The sequence below is a fragment of the Cryptosporidium sp. chipmunk genotype I genome (genome assembly GCF_004936735.1).
Source record: "Cryptosporidium sp. chipmunk genotype I strain 37763 chromosome Unknown contig_25, whole genome shotgun sequence".
NCBI lineage: Eukaryota > Apicomplexa > Conoidasida > Eucoccidiorida > Cryptosporidiidae > Cryptosporidium > Cryptosporidium sp. chipmunk genotype I.
Genome location: NW_027125608.1, coordinates 217,072 through 231,377, shown reverse-complemented (window position 1 = coordinate 231,377; position 14,306 = coordinate 217,072). Strand labels below are relative to the sequence as shown.

Genomic DNA, 14,306 nt, shown 5'->3' with positions numbered 1-14,306 from the left:
AGGATCTAAATGAAAAATGCCTTCAAATTATCCTTTTTCTTCAAAACCCAATAGTTCTCCTTGCTAGACCCGCAGTTTGACTTATTTAACGTGCAAATCTGCTTTAAAATCTTCTTAAATAAACCATGATTTGAATCAGGTATCAACTCCCCAAAACTGCTCAGTAAATCCTCTGTGCTCGTCCTTATCCCTAGCCCTTCTCTCTTTAAAAAATACTCTGTCAACCTTCTTCTTATCGATTCCTCGTCCCACCCACCTGTATTGTACCTATTACAATCTTCACTTCTTTCTAAAGAACCTGAACCGCCTCTTCCCTGTACAACTCTTTGGCGCTTCAAATTCCGCAAAATAAATGAACTCGGCGCGCCCGCCTGACCTGATTTACCAGTCCACGTGGGGACACTATAATCATAATTGCTTCTTTCAATTTCTGATTGTTTGATTAGCTCAACTGAAGTTTTGATAATTTCATTAGTGGCCTCTGCCAGGTCATCACTTAAATAGTCGCTGAACGAGTGTATGTTTTTCCCGAAATGAGAATTTGGTGGCCAGTTTCCGTTGTTTGAGCTACCAATACTATTGGAAACCAAATTATCGTCATTGTTGTCTCCTAAAATACTCATAATAGCGTTATGCTCAGATTTAGCGTCAAAAGTTATCTCTCCAAATAGATTTAATTCGTCATTCATTATTTCTTTCTTGCATGAATTATTGGATCTACAATTGTCCAAATCATCATGTCCCGTTTTATTATCGTAGAGATCAAAGTCATCAAAGTAGCTAGAGTATGTGTTTCCATCCTTTCTTTGTCTTGTCTTGCCTCCCCAAATATTTCTAATATTCTTTACATAATTGGAAACTAGCTTTGGATTAGAAACATAATTCTTCGGTTTTCTAGGTTTCTTAACCAGTTCGTTAAAATTTGTCCAGTTTAAGCTTGACTGACTTTTTGGATCTTTAAGTATCTGTTTTGCAATAAACTCTTTAAATAGTTGTCTTTGGAAAATCTTCTCTTCTATGGTGTCTCTAGTGATTAGTCTATAAACTATTACTTCTTTTTTTTGTCCTATTCTCCAACACCTCTCTTTAGCTTGAACATCTGTCATAGGATTCCACCAAGGATCATATAAAATTACTCTGTTTGCTCCTATAATATTCAGGCCAACCCCTCCAACTCTAGATGTCAAAATGAATAAGAAAATAGATGAGTCCTGATTAAATCTTTTTACTAATGAAAATCTAGTGCTCAAAGGAGTTGAACCATCCAAAGTTAAAACATCTCTATTTGGTCTCAAATCAAGATCCTTCTCCAAAAGACCAGAGAGAAGCTTCAAAGTTCTTACTCCTTGCGTAAAAATAAGTACCCTATGTTCTTTCTTGTCTCTCCAAAGCCTCAATATTGACATTAATGCCTGATATTTTCCACTATCTCTCCCATTCACATTTATATTTCTTAAAGATAAACTGTTCTGGACCAAATTAGCTTCAAATCTACTATTTCTTAAAGTTCCAGTCCTCCCTAATTCTACATTTAGGCCACTCTCATCCTCTTGATCTTCGTAAAGATCAAAATCTGAATCTATTTCTCCATTCTTGTTTTGTCTTCTAACTAACTTTAATAGTTCTGGATGATTACATACTTCTCTCAAAATGTTCAATAAAGCAAAATACTTTGAAATCCCATATATCTTATTCTTGACCAGTTGTTTAGCCTGGAGAAGATCTAAACAACTACAGTAAACATCGTATTGTACAGGAGTTAGGCTACAAAATAGTACGTGTTCTGCCTGAGATGGTAACTTTAAGACGTCTTGTAATTCATGTTTTCTTCTTCTTAATATGCATGTTTTAATAAGTTCCTGGAGAATCCGAGTACAATTTAAAGCTCTCATTGTTTGTACCTTTGCAACATTCTTTAACTCCGCTTGTTTTATAGGAATTACAAATTGTTGTTCAAATACAGGTAATGTTCCAAGCTTTCCTGGATAAACAAAATCTATAAGGCTCCATAGTTCCTTTAAATCATTTTGTATAGGAGATCCAGATAATAAAAGCCTATTACATGTACCCAGTGATTTTACTGCCAAAGTAATTCCAGAATCTGGATTTCTAATTTTATGTCCCTCATCCAGAATGACGTAAAACCAATTAATTTGTCTCAATGTTTTTAAATTACGTCTCAAGGTTTCATAAGTTGTGATAACCAAAAGCTCTTTACTTACCTTTTCTACCTCCCTGAGTTTGTCAAACATTGCTCTTCTTTCTCCTTCACCTTTTCCATGAAACAGAATGATCCTTATCGGATAATACCATCTATTAAACACTTCAATCCAATGGGAAATTAATGTAGCAGGAAGTACCAAAAGTACCATCTTACAGTTGTCTGTATCGAAACTGGATTCTTCATATTCAACTTTGTTTAATGCATTTAAGAATGGCGATGATTCACCTGGTAACTTTTTAATAAATTCTGTCTCAATATTAGTATTCGGTACCTTATTACTAGAAAAGGTGGATCTAGAAATCTTTTCTGAATTTCGATCAAATTCAGATTTTAATTGAGATTTAACTGCAAGAAAATCTGTTTCACCATCTAGAAAAGCTTCTTGGTTACGCTTAAATGTAATAAATAGTGCTGCAATAAATGAAGCCACAGTAATTGACTTTCCTAACCCCATTTCATCCGCCAGTATTCCTCCATGATTATTGCAATACAATCCCCACATCCAGAGCACTCCCTCCTTCTGATGTGGATACAATGCATTCCAGATCCTGTCCCAAATGAATAGCCGACTGTTTTCTGACTCTCTTGAAATCTTTATTATCCTCAAACTACCTCTTTCAGAATTGGCATTGCTGCTATAGCTAGAACTGTTGGTACCACTAGTACTATCACCGCAGTTATTGCTGCTAATACTGTTTGTATTACCACTTTCACAGCTTTCACATATTTCGTTAATTCTGTTTCTACTTTTCAAAACTCTGGATCTGTACCTTTCCAAGTCTAAGTCATCCTTTACTTCAAGGCATTCATCTATTAATGCATCCATTCCAACAACATGCTCAGAAATAGGCTCAGGCCCAGAATCAGACCTAGATTCTGACCTAGTGTCGCTTCTAAGATTATTTGTAGATTCATGCATTGATTCTCTTTGCTTACTTGAAATACTCTCGTTACCTGTCTCAGCTTTAATTAATGTGGATATAGAAGTCTCTTCTTCAGGTATAAGAAGAGTATCTCTATTAAGAAAGGAACTTCCAAGTTTTCTGGAGGTTCTTTTCCTTTTTAAGAACTTATTTGACGTATTAAAATGTGACTTCATTTGCTCAAAAATGGTATTACTCACTTCATTTGCATCCACCAAAGAAACACCAAGATCACGAAGCTCCTGGGCCTCTGAGTTATCAAAGTAAGTATCTAAAATATTTTGATTTTCAAAAAATGAGACAATTTCATCACCTTGGGTCTCCTCATCGTCCTTTTCCTGCTCTTTCTCATATCCCCCTTGTTCTTCTTCAACATCACTTGAGCCTGCTTGATCATTGCCATTTATTAGGTTCTGATCAGACTCCTGCTTAATATAAGCTGTAGATTCATCCATAAAACATACAAGATTTAAGTAATTCTACTAATATATTGGATATGATAATACCTTTAATTGCATATATAAGCTTTACTTTGATTAAGCTTTCACAAATTCCTCTGTTTTTTCCGCTAAGAATTAACTAAAATATCGTTCATATACTTCAAATTAGTTCATTAATTCGTAAAACTGTCTTATTTCTATAGGAAATTTATGCCATAATAGATTTCTGACAATTCCTGCAATTCAACAGGCCTATATTATTTATCTAACTTTACCGCCTAAAGGAAAAGTCAATCAAATCATTGATTACATGCAGATCAGAAAAAAAAGGAAAATTCGTCGCCAAGAATCTCTCAATTTAATTAATAAAGTGCAGAAGCTCAATCAAATCTAGCCTAACTTCGTTTTCCAGACCTTTTTTATTTTTTTGTGAATCTACTTTATAATTAATCCAGCTTTCCCGCCTAGCTCTAGTGGCATTTATTATTGAATAAAGCATGAATAAATAAATATAAAAATATATGCATATAAACAGATTTAATAAAAATTCTGATTTAAACCAATTTTGAATAGGAGTATTATATTAATAGAGGGAGCCAAAGGGAGAAATCACAAAACCGAACTTAGAATAATATATAACATCAACACTAGTTGAAGAGATTATACAAAGTACGCATAAAAACCATTAATGGGACTGTGAGAGTAACTAATGACTAAATATCTATCAAAAGAGTCCAAGAAAAGTAATATGTGCGTGTGTGCTCGATCAATTCCTTTTTAATGTAAAGAAGAATTAAATTGTTTTGTGGATCTATTTAAGAAAAATAGCAATTGGGGAGTTTGAATTTTAAAACATGTCAATAGGTTATTATAATAGTAATAGTATAATAGATAAAGTACTAGAGGCAGAGTTAACTAATCCAAGAGTACTAGCTTGGTCCGTAATAATTAAAGATGGGCAACCAGTTTATAATAATAATATTTTGAAAGTTGAAAATAAAAGAACAGCTCTTGAACTGAGTTCTGCAAACTCAAAAAGTTCGCAGAATTCAAAATATTTTTTTTCACCAATAGATATGGCAGAAAAGCCAAAATATAAAGAAATATTGCCTGGAAAAGACGAAGATAGTTTTTTTGAGACAGGAGATGATGATTTTTTGGGTAAAATAGTGAATGAAGAATATGGAATAAGGGATGAAATGAATTGTAATATAGTTAAAAGAGATTTCAGTATATGGAGATGCCTGTATTGGCCAGAAATTGCAGTAAATCCAGTATATTCTTGCGGATATGGTAAAATGAGAATAGCTTTATGCTTGAATAAAATCATAACATCAGCACAAGAAAAAAGCCAGAATCGTGGTTCAATGAAAAGAATGAACCAAGAAAAAAGAGAATGTATAGATTTATTGCCATATATACGAGTTTTATATGATAATGAGCTTTTATTCCAGTCTTGCATTGTGAATAAGAATATTTGTATAATTCTGGAAATAGAAGTCCACCATCCACTGAGCAAAGTTATTATTGAAATCTATGACTTGGATGATTCAGACCCATCTTTAATAAGAAGTAGTAATGATATGATTGGCCATATGATAATACCGGTAGGAGCTCATTCAAATAGAAAGCCTCTTGAGAGTAGAGTAATAATAGCTTCAGATGATAATGCCAGAATATTATTTATTAGGAAATCCCTGCAAAAAAAAGTGCATAGTGAGAATTTAATGGCCCAGAAACTACTTAGATTTCCAATAAAAAGCTGTGAGAGACAATTTAACAAGAATGAACCCCCATCAAAAAAATTCAGTGAATTTAAGGATGATGAAAAGATGTCACGAGATATTTTAGTAAAGAGCTTTAGCAAAGAAAGTTTGGATGGCTGCATTATGAATGAATTACCAAATAGTATATATTTTGAGCTGGCAAATCAGATGGTCAAAGATGCTATCGAGTTTAGCCATAGTGCTGAAATAAAGTATAAATCAAGTGGAATACTTCAAGAGCCTCATTGTAGCTTTGTAGTCCAAGTTTTCTCAGAAATTAAATGGTCAAGACTTTCGATTATTCCACGTGAGATTTTTGCTCTTTATCTTCCAGAACCTGAAGTGAGATCAAACTTTAAATACAAAAATAAGAGTAATAATTATAGTTTCCACGACGGAAGAATGAAGAGTGATATTAATCTTGAGATTAATATAAAGGTGATCATTAACTCAATCATATTACTAAGAGAGATTTATAATTCTGAGTGTGCTTTTCCTTATAAAGAATATATTTGGAAGCTTTTAAATTGGGAATCACAATTGCACTCTCTGTTTGCCTTAAGTATTATATGGTATTTATTGTTTCATCCAAAATATATTTTTTCGTTTGGATTTTTATTTGGATTAATAATATTATTCATAAACTTTGATAAAAGGAATCTTACTTTGAATTTGGAAAGCTCAATTTCCAGAAATTTGAAAACTCTAAGTTCTTTTGACTATGATGCCGATGAATTATTAGAAGATAACGTTCTATATTCTCCAATTAAAAGCAATAGCCACACTAAATTTCAATCTTTAAGTCCCAATTCTATTACCTTAGATAATTGTGAAGCTAAGAAGTCATTAGAAAGTATTGACTTTACAATTCTGGAAAATCTTCTAAAATCATCAATATTTTCGCCAAAAACTGTTAAATACATCAAAAAATTCTCTTATATTCTTGAGAAATCAGCGATATTTATTCACGGAATAATTAAAATTCACTTTTGGAATAATTTTGTTCAAAGTTTAGTATTAACTTCTGTATATTCAATACTTCTTCTAATATCATTAATATACTCGAATGAGTTCTGCAAATGTATGCAGTATTTTTTTTTGATAACAATTCTTCTTCTATCAACATATTTTTTTCCTCCAATTAAAGGAATCCTGAGAATTATTAGATCTTACAAGAGATTTAAGATGCTAAAAAGGAATAGATGATTTAAGTAGAGAAAAAACTCCGCAAGCTTAATTTCTATATGAATCTGAAATATGGTACATATTCCATAGAACTCATCATTTCAATCCTTTCACTACTAGGATTGTCTGTTAAGTATTCACTTTGAGTTGATTTTGGAGTTGTTATAATTTTTTGTATCAAAAATAATAACATTTCGTGTATAAAAAATATTGCAATAATTATCCAAAAAAATTGATTAATATTGATCTCACCTTTTTCTCCATTTATATTTGATACTACACTTTTTGACACGTCATTTTTCCAAACATAATTTTTGATTGCATGCAGATATGTGGACAAATTTAAATTACCGGTGTTTGCATGCAGCCATTGCAAGTCATCACTATTTGTGTTGAAAGGAATAATGATAATAATAAGTATAGAAAGAAGAAATTCCATGGATCTAAGTGAAAGCAGGGAGCATGTGATACTAACATTGTGTTTAATTCTGTTTTGAGAAGTTAATAACAAGGGAAGAACTCCAAATAAGTTAATAAATAGTCCAATAATTAAATTAGTTATTGGAGAATTATGGAATGAGAAACACATGCCCATAAAAATCAATTGTAAAGTTATTGTAATTAAAAAATTCCATGGCCAAAAAGGTGTTTGAATTAATAGATATATTATTGAAAATTTTAAGAAAATGTCTAAAAATTGATATATTATCAATAGAAATGAATATATAAACACTAGTCTATATATTAACCATTTTGATATTTCTGATAATTTTATTGGCAGGACTCTTGGAACTATAACATACTTATTATAATATATATCTGAGTTATGCATTGAAAAGAATAATTCATTTCTGAGATTTAATTCATTTAAATCTTCATCATTTGTTAAATTTACAAAATGAAGGTTTTTCAATAAAGAAGTACTTGATACAAAGTATTTTAACCAGAAAATTTTTAAAGGACTAACTGTATTCTCAAGCACTAATTGTTCATCTCTAATTAAATCATTCAGTAATTGAGAATTATTATCCATTTCTTGTCTACTTTCTCTAATTAATAGCGATACATTAAGGTTTCTTCCACTAATCATAGATGCTTCCCGAGTCTGTGGTCCCATCTCACCATTAGATACTACCCTTTTAAGTTCATGACAATAAAATATATCCATTATCACATCAAATACTGATAAATAAGTCAGATTAATCATTAAAATTGCAAATCCTGTAAAACATAACTTGATTAAATCCTCAAAATAAAATTTTTCCAAATCATTGGGTCCTCTATTTATAGTACCCATACTTAAGCCTATTGAATTAGTAAATGCAAAGCTTTCATATTTCATTATGATTATATCCAGAAATACAAATATTAACGGTACAGTTTTTAATATAGAAATAACCAGTCTTTTTTCATTAAATAAATTTTCATACTGATTTAACTCAGAGCAATTAAAATAAATATTAAGGATTTTGTAAAACTGTTTCATGCTTTTTACCACATTTCCAAATCCTATATCAGCAAAAACTAACAATCCATTAATATAATCCTTTTCATAAAATTTTGAAATTGAATTATACATAGATGGGGAGTACAATATGAAAATAATAGCTGTTAAAAGAGACCAATAGTTGCTAATGTTAAGTCAATTTATTTATTTCAAAGCCATTAATACTTAGTAAGAAGATGAAATTTTAACTTACTATAAATATAATTTGGTTATTAAAAAAATTTCGAATATAAAAGAAACTAAGGTTAATGAAATGGTAATTGTTTCTCTAAAATAGTTTTACATAGTAAAAATTAACAAATTTATTGAAATTTCAAGGTATTTATTTTCTTTTTTTATTTCCCCACTAAACTTACCTGATTAATAGTAGAAAATTCCTACTTTCAGAAATTTCTGGATATATACAAATCTGATTGTAGTTCATGGTCTTAAATCCTTTCCATGTTCTTTATTTTCATATTATCTTTAATTCAAGTAAATAATCTGAAAAAAATTATATATATTCAGAAATTGCATTCCTGCATACATGAATTTTTATTATTAATGCAACATTAATTAAAAAAAAAATATGAATGTTGCCCGCCAAACTACTTAAAAATTGTTAATTGAAATTAATTTATTAATGAATTCAATAAAATTAATAAACTTAAAGGTAGTTCAAAATTTGAGTAAATTCAATAGCTCATGCAAAGTTTTTAATTTCAGTAATTCTATTAGTACACTAAGATTCCTATGTGACAATAATTCCAAGTTCGTTACTCCATTAGCACATAATTTATTCAAGTTAAAAAAGAATAAAATTAACACAAATTCCTTGGATATCTCTCAATTTGGCTCAAAAACTGAAAAACTATTCTTTGAAATTGAAAGCAAACTAAGTAATCTTCTTGATAATGGCTTTCTTACTGACATTGACCTTCACGATGAATTTATGAATATTATTTTCAATTTTAATGGAGAAAGAAGTACTATTGTCATTTCAAAACAACCTGCAACCAAACAGATTTGGTACTCATCTCCTTTAAGAAAGCCTGATTACTTTGAATTCAGCTCTGATTGGAGATCAAATCGAACAAATAAAACTCTTTTCGAAGTTTTACATGATGATTTACTTAAGGCTACTGGAATACATGTCAATTTTTAAACAGGTTGGCGCCTAACTTTTTTTTTGACTTAAATGGCCATGCTATGAAATGGCTGGCGCCACGTTAATTTTGGACAGGTCGAAATATATTGAATAGGACGAAACATAAAATTAAAAGTATATATAAATTAAATAGTAATATTATATGTAAATAGACCATAAAACAAAGTGTGATTGAATGGAATCAGATAACATCTACAAGTCTAAATTGATAAATAAGAGCTACTGGGAGGAATTCTATGAGAATGAACTTCACTCATATAATGACGTTGGCTATAGGGGTGAGGAGTGGTTTGAGGATTACATTGACGCAATAGTAGATTGGATTATGGAAAATGGATCTGAAGCGCAGTCTGGACGAGTTTTGGATATTGGGTGCGGAAATGGTTTGTTTTTGATTGATTTAATACGTAAAATCAGTTTTAGCAGCGCTGTTGGAATAGATTATATACCATCAGCCATCGAACTTGCAAAAAAAATAGTTAGAGAAGAAGAACTATCTGACAAGATTTCACTATATCCTGTAGATTTAGTATCAGGAAAGAAAGTTTTAAAGCAAAGTGATAACGAAGAAACTTTAGAATTGGGAAAATTCGAAGTTGTTGTCGATAAAGGTACTTATGATATCTTTGTAATGAAGGATGAACAACATATCTACAAAAACAGCGTTTCCAGATACTTAAAGAATGGAAGTACCTTATTCATCTCATCATGTAATTCAACTCCTGAAGAATTATGCAGTGTATTCGATGATCAAATAAATTTTGAAAAAGTTTCAGAATTGCCACACAAATCTTATAATTATAATGGAATTGAAGGACAAGTTTTAGCTTCTGTAGCCTTTAAATATATTAAGAACTAGGTAGCGTTTACTAGAGGTTCTAGACAAGAAAGTACTTTATCTATTTGGTCAAAAAAAAATAAAGTATCTATTTTCAAAGTTTTATACTGGGTCTGTATCAGCTTTTGTAATTAAGAGTTAAATTTATATATGCATTTTAATGAGATTTAATTATTATTGTCTTTGCAACTTACTTTAATTTCGCCCTTAATATCTATTATATTCTTTAATTGCTTTAATTTCTCCCTATTCAACTCTTTTCTTCCACTTTTCTCGTCTAAAAAAATGCTGTTGTATCTGGAAACATTGTTTAAAAGCAACAAAGTTTCAGTCATACTATCAAATTCAAATGAATTTATTATTGACTCTTCATCCTCCAAATGAGAAGTCTCTTCTCTTTTATATTCTATGTTGTTCTCCTGACATAACTTCCTGAGGTGCTTAATCTCTTCACACAATTCTCTAACCAATTCAATCTTCCTTGACATCCTCAACGAAAATTAATTACTCAAAATTACTCAACAAAAGCTTAATTTCAAACCATTATTATTTCCAATTACTTCTTTTCCATTATCTCAAATTAAATAAACTCACAGCAACGCGCCAAAACATGGCGCCTAAATGCCTTAAGTTTTTCAATATAGTCAAAATTTACATTTGTTTGGAATTTATTCGAAAAAACGGCATAAGAAAGAGTAGATTACGCGAAGAGAAGCCTTAGAACCTTGGGGAAATGCATATGAAAAGGAGAAGGAAGTCTGATACTGACCAGCCACCTGAGCCTAATAAGTTAATGGCAATTGATGGGCAAATAACTACTAATGCCTTTAATGATTGGAATACAGAAATTACTGCCATTACAGAGAGGTACCAGGATGAACTCGCGACAAAAGTTGGCCATTTGTATGATGGAATAGGGAAGGACTTAGAAGCGAATACATTTGATTATTCTCAAAACGAGGATGAATATATTTTAGGGTTGTTGAAGTGTACTGATATAGAGAACAACATTGAGAACATAATAGACTGCCTTGAGAATTACAAAAAGTCTTTAAAGTCAGGAAAGCGAAAGAATGAAGGTATTGCCTTATTGGAGACCCTTAGAAAGAGCCTTTCAAAGAGTTATTCCAGAATTACATCTCAAAAATTGGTTAAAGATGGTGAATTTGCAATTAAGAATTGGAATTACTTTTTGCCCATCTTACTTTCAAGCTCTGTTTCAGACATTGAGATTTCCGTGATTCTAGATAAGCTTCCAAAAGTTGCTAGGTTTCTGATCAAAGCTATTAGGAAGTTTCAGTTATCAACTGGTAGATGCGGTTCTGTTGAAACTATTGATACTATTAATATGTATAGAAATGTTTTGAATGAGTTTAACAGGGCTAGTCAATTGTATAATGGCATTCACAATATAACAATTGAAAGACCAGTAATAGAGGTTCATGATCCACTTACCTTATACATTAAGAATGCCATGAATTACTTTGATAAGACTAAGCTATCTTCAAGCTTTATTCCATTAAGATTTGGAAAAGATCATACTGAAAGAGGAAAGTACTCCAAGACTAGCTTTAGTTTGGACTCATCATCTAAAGCTGATGATATATTGTATATGATTCACGGAAATAACATTTCATCTCTTGGTGTTTTCGGGAGTAACTATTTAAGTAGAAAGATGAATTTGGATAATTTGTGGCAGCTATGCATCTTCAAAAATCAATCTATCAGTCTTATGCTTAGTAATTACAAAGAAAGAAATGACAAATTTGAAGACTTTGAAATTGATAAGTTTGATAGTTATATTGGAAGTTTGGGATATGGCTATTCATCATTTGATTCCCTCAAGCCTATGAATCCAAGGCCCGAGCTGAACAAAAGACTATCAAATAACATGTTAAGACTACAAATCAGCAAGAAGGTTTATAAGAGATACAACAAAGAAGTGAATCCTAATACAAAATCAATACCTCCTTTAAGACTTAATCCACTTATTCAAAAGTTCGCTGATTCTAATACACTAGTTGAAGATGAGCAAAAGTTTGGATTTAGAGATTATTCCAAGTTTCCTTCAGTTCCAAACAAGGAACCACAAAGAGCTGAACTTATTTTTTCTAATGGAGCAAAATTAGAAGAAGAAAAAGTTCCTTTTGGATTCATATCTACAGTAAGACAACAAAAACAAGGAAAAAGAGAGCTCGAGCTCGTTATTTTAGACACCAAAGAATGTAGCAATTATATAATGAATCAGAATAAAGCTTCAAAAGACAGAAATTTAAGATTTGAGGAATATGGACTGTTTTGGAAAACTATACCAGGAAAGGATGGCGTTTACAACTTTAAAATGATTCCATTGCGTAGTTGTAGTGCTTCGATCCACCATTCAATAAAGTTCAAATCTCACTTATACTATTCTAGATTTCTATTGGAGCAGCTTGTAAACTCTAATTGGAAGAAGAGGATAATTACAAAAAACAAAAAATACTACAAACTTTCTTCTTTAGTCAATGGAGGGTTTCTAAGTAGATCACAAAAGGAAACTGTGAATAAGATCTCAAAAATTATATTAAACAATGGCTTATGGGAGAATTATAGTGATATTATGCCAAAATTATTAACAGGTACCGATAAAAGGATTAGTGATCAGGAAATTGAGGAGTGGGAGGATTTTGATAGAAACGATGAATTTGACCAAGAAATGAGTAGATTATCATCTGAATGTAGGAAAAGTTCAAGTTCAAAGTCTACAGAGTTTTATGGAAAGTATTTAAAATTAAGTTCAAAGAATTATAAGTTAGTTTCAAAAAGATGCCAAAAAATGTTGGCTAAATATATATTTAAAGAATATCCAAGATTTTTAACTCAATATTTTAAGATTAGAAAGGAGTGGAAAGAGTATAATAGAAGTGAGATTCAGAAAAGAAATAAACAAAATGTTAATAACACATCTAGACTACAGCTGGATATTATTGGGTACTCTGGAGAAAGGAATTTAAAGGCACAGTTTTCTAACTTTGAGAATCTAAATATTAAGCATGAGCTAAATGAATTAAAGGCAATTAATTCTAAAGATCCACAAGTTCTTCATTTGATTAAGCTAGAAAAGAAACAAGAGAAAAACGCATTAACAGTTTTACCAAAGTTTGACTCCAAGTTATCACTGAAACACATATATAAGCTAGAGAACTTCATATCTATAGAATTATTTGATAAGATTAAGATGGAATGGACGAAGAGTACAATAAACACATATAGTAGTCAATTAAGTAACTTTTCAAAAGTACAGTTAATTAATTTGAATAATTCTTCAGTTTTGAACTCAAAACTCAAATCATTCTTTTTAAAGCTTATAATTTACATTAATTGGCTTATATATTTAATTAACCATTCAAACAAATCATTTGGTGGAGCTAGGGCAATTCAAAAATGTCTACAAGGGTCTTTAGATTTTCAATCAAACAATCAAATCTCTAAATATCAAAATAATTTGAGAATCCCAATAGAATTCTGCAATTGGATTATTGATTCATTTTTGTCGAAATACCAGACAGAGAATCTTCAGACAAGATTCGGTTTTTCTACAGCGGGAGAAAGTAAACTTTTTGCGACTATTCTTTGGCTTTCCAACTTTGTAAATTCTCATTCACATAATATTAACTACACAGATTACAGTGGTGATCAATTTGATACTCCAGAATTCCTTCCTTCTTCAGATCCTTCTCCAATAGAATTTTCAGATCTCTTACTTCAAGACTTGAAGGATAAATTTACCAAAAAGTTTAGAAGTATTGCCCATGCAATGGGCTTCAGATCAACAAGTCCTCTTCCAAGGAGATTCAAATCAAAGAACTATATGATACCCCCAAATGTTACCAGCGTGATTTTGAGCGAATTCCCTAGATTATAAGGTATTTAATAGAAAATATACTCTTTTTTAGGAAAAAACGTCAAACAAATATATTTAGATTTTTACTAGCAACTTTATACTTGAATTAGTTTTGTCTTTATTAAGAGCCACGATCTCTACTCAGTGATGTTTTTGATAGACAATATAATTTGAGAGTTAAAGTGAGTAATTTACAGAATGTACGTTAATATGCCAAGGATTCAAGTAACAAGGTGATGAAGATAATTAATATCAGGAATACAACAAAAATCGGATTAAATAATACAGCTATAAACTTTCTAAATATTCACTTTACAGTTAATAAAAGCATTAAACAATATTTAAATAAAATTAATTTTTAAACTTCCACACCGTTTGTACAATTCTACCAAT

General features: G+C 30.7%; 7 protein-coding genes across 7 annotated transcripts; 4 read left to right on the top strand and 3 right to left on the bottom strand.

Moving 5' to 3' along the window:
- Nucleotides 1-5: 5 nt before the first annotated feature.
- Nucleotides 6-3,602, bottom strand: ELE39_002312 (Swi SNf2 RAD26; the record flags this gene model as incomplete). Its single annotated transcript, XM_067345162.1, has 1 exon — nt 6-3,602. The coding sequence occupies one exon, from the start codon at nt 3,600-3,602 to the stop codon at nt 6-8; it is 3,597 nt and encodes a 1,198-aa protein (XP_067200698.1).
- Nucleotides 3,603-4,441: 839 nt separating this feature from the next.
- ELE39_002311 (uncharacterized protein) lies at nt 4,442-6,559 on the top strand (the record flags this gene model as incomplete). The annotated part of the gene is made up of 1 exon (XM_067345161.1): nt 4,442-6,559. One exon carries the CDS (start codon nt 4,442-4,444, stop codon nt 6,557-6,559), a length of 2,118 nt encoding a protein of 705 aa, XP_067200697.1.
- A 34-nt stretch (nt 6,560-6,593) lies between these two features.
- On the bottom strand, nt 6,594-8,117 carry ELE39_002309 (uncharacterized protein; the record flags this gene model as incomplete). Its single annotated transcript, XM_067345159.1, has 1 exon — nt 6,594-8,117. The coding sequence occupies one exon, from the start codon at nt 8,115-8,117 to the stop codon at nt 6,594-6,596; it is 1,524 nt and encodes a 507-aa protein (XP_067200695.1).
- A 550-nt stretch (nt 8,118-8,667) lies between these two features.
- ELE39_002308 (frataxin like) lies at nt 8,668-9,189 on the top strand (the record flags this gene model as incomplete). Its single annotated transcript, XM_067345158.1, has 1 exon — nt 8,668-9,189. The coding sequence occupies one exon, from the start codon at nt 8,668-8,670 to the stop codon at nt 9,187-9,189; it is 522 nt and encodes a 173-aa protein (XP_067200694.1).
- Nucleotides 9,190-9,367: 178 nt separating this feature from the next.
- Nucleotides 9,368-10,051, top strand: ELE39_002307 (conserved methylase; the record flags this gene model as incomplete). Its single annotated transcript, XM_067345157.1, has 1 exon — nt 9,368-10,051. The coding sequence occupies one exon, from the start codon at nt 9,368-9,370 to the stop codon at nt 10,049-10,051; it is 684 nt and encodes a 227-aa protein (XP_067200693.1).
- A 146-nt stretch (nt 10,052-10,197) lies between these two features.
- ELE39_002306 (uncharacterized protein) lies at nt 10,198-10,518 on the bottom strand (the record flags this gene model as incomplete). Its single annotated transcript, XM_067345156.1, has 1 exon — nt 10,198-10,518. One exon carries the CDS (start codon nt 10,516-10,518, stop codon nt 10,198-10,200), a length of 321 nt encoding a protein of 106 aa, XP_067200692.1.
- A 245-nt stretch (nt 10,519-10,763) lies between these two features.
- On the top strand, nt 10,764-13,934 carry ELE39_002305 (uncharacterized protein; the record flags this gene model as incomplete). The annotated part of the gene is made up of 1 exon (XM_067345155.1): nt 10,764-13,934. One exon carries the CDS (start codon nt 10,764-10,766, stop codon nt 13,932-13,934), a length of 3,171 nt encoding a protein of 1,056 aa, XP_067200691.1.
- Between the last annotated feature and the right edge of the window lie 372 nt (nt 13,935-14,306).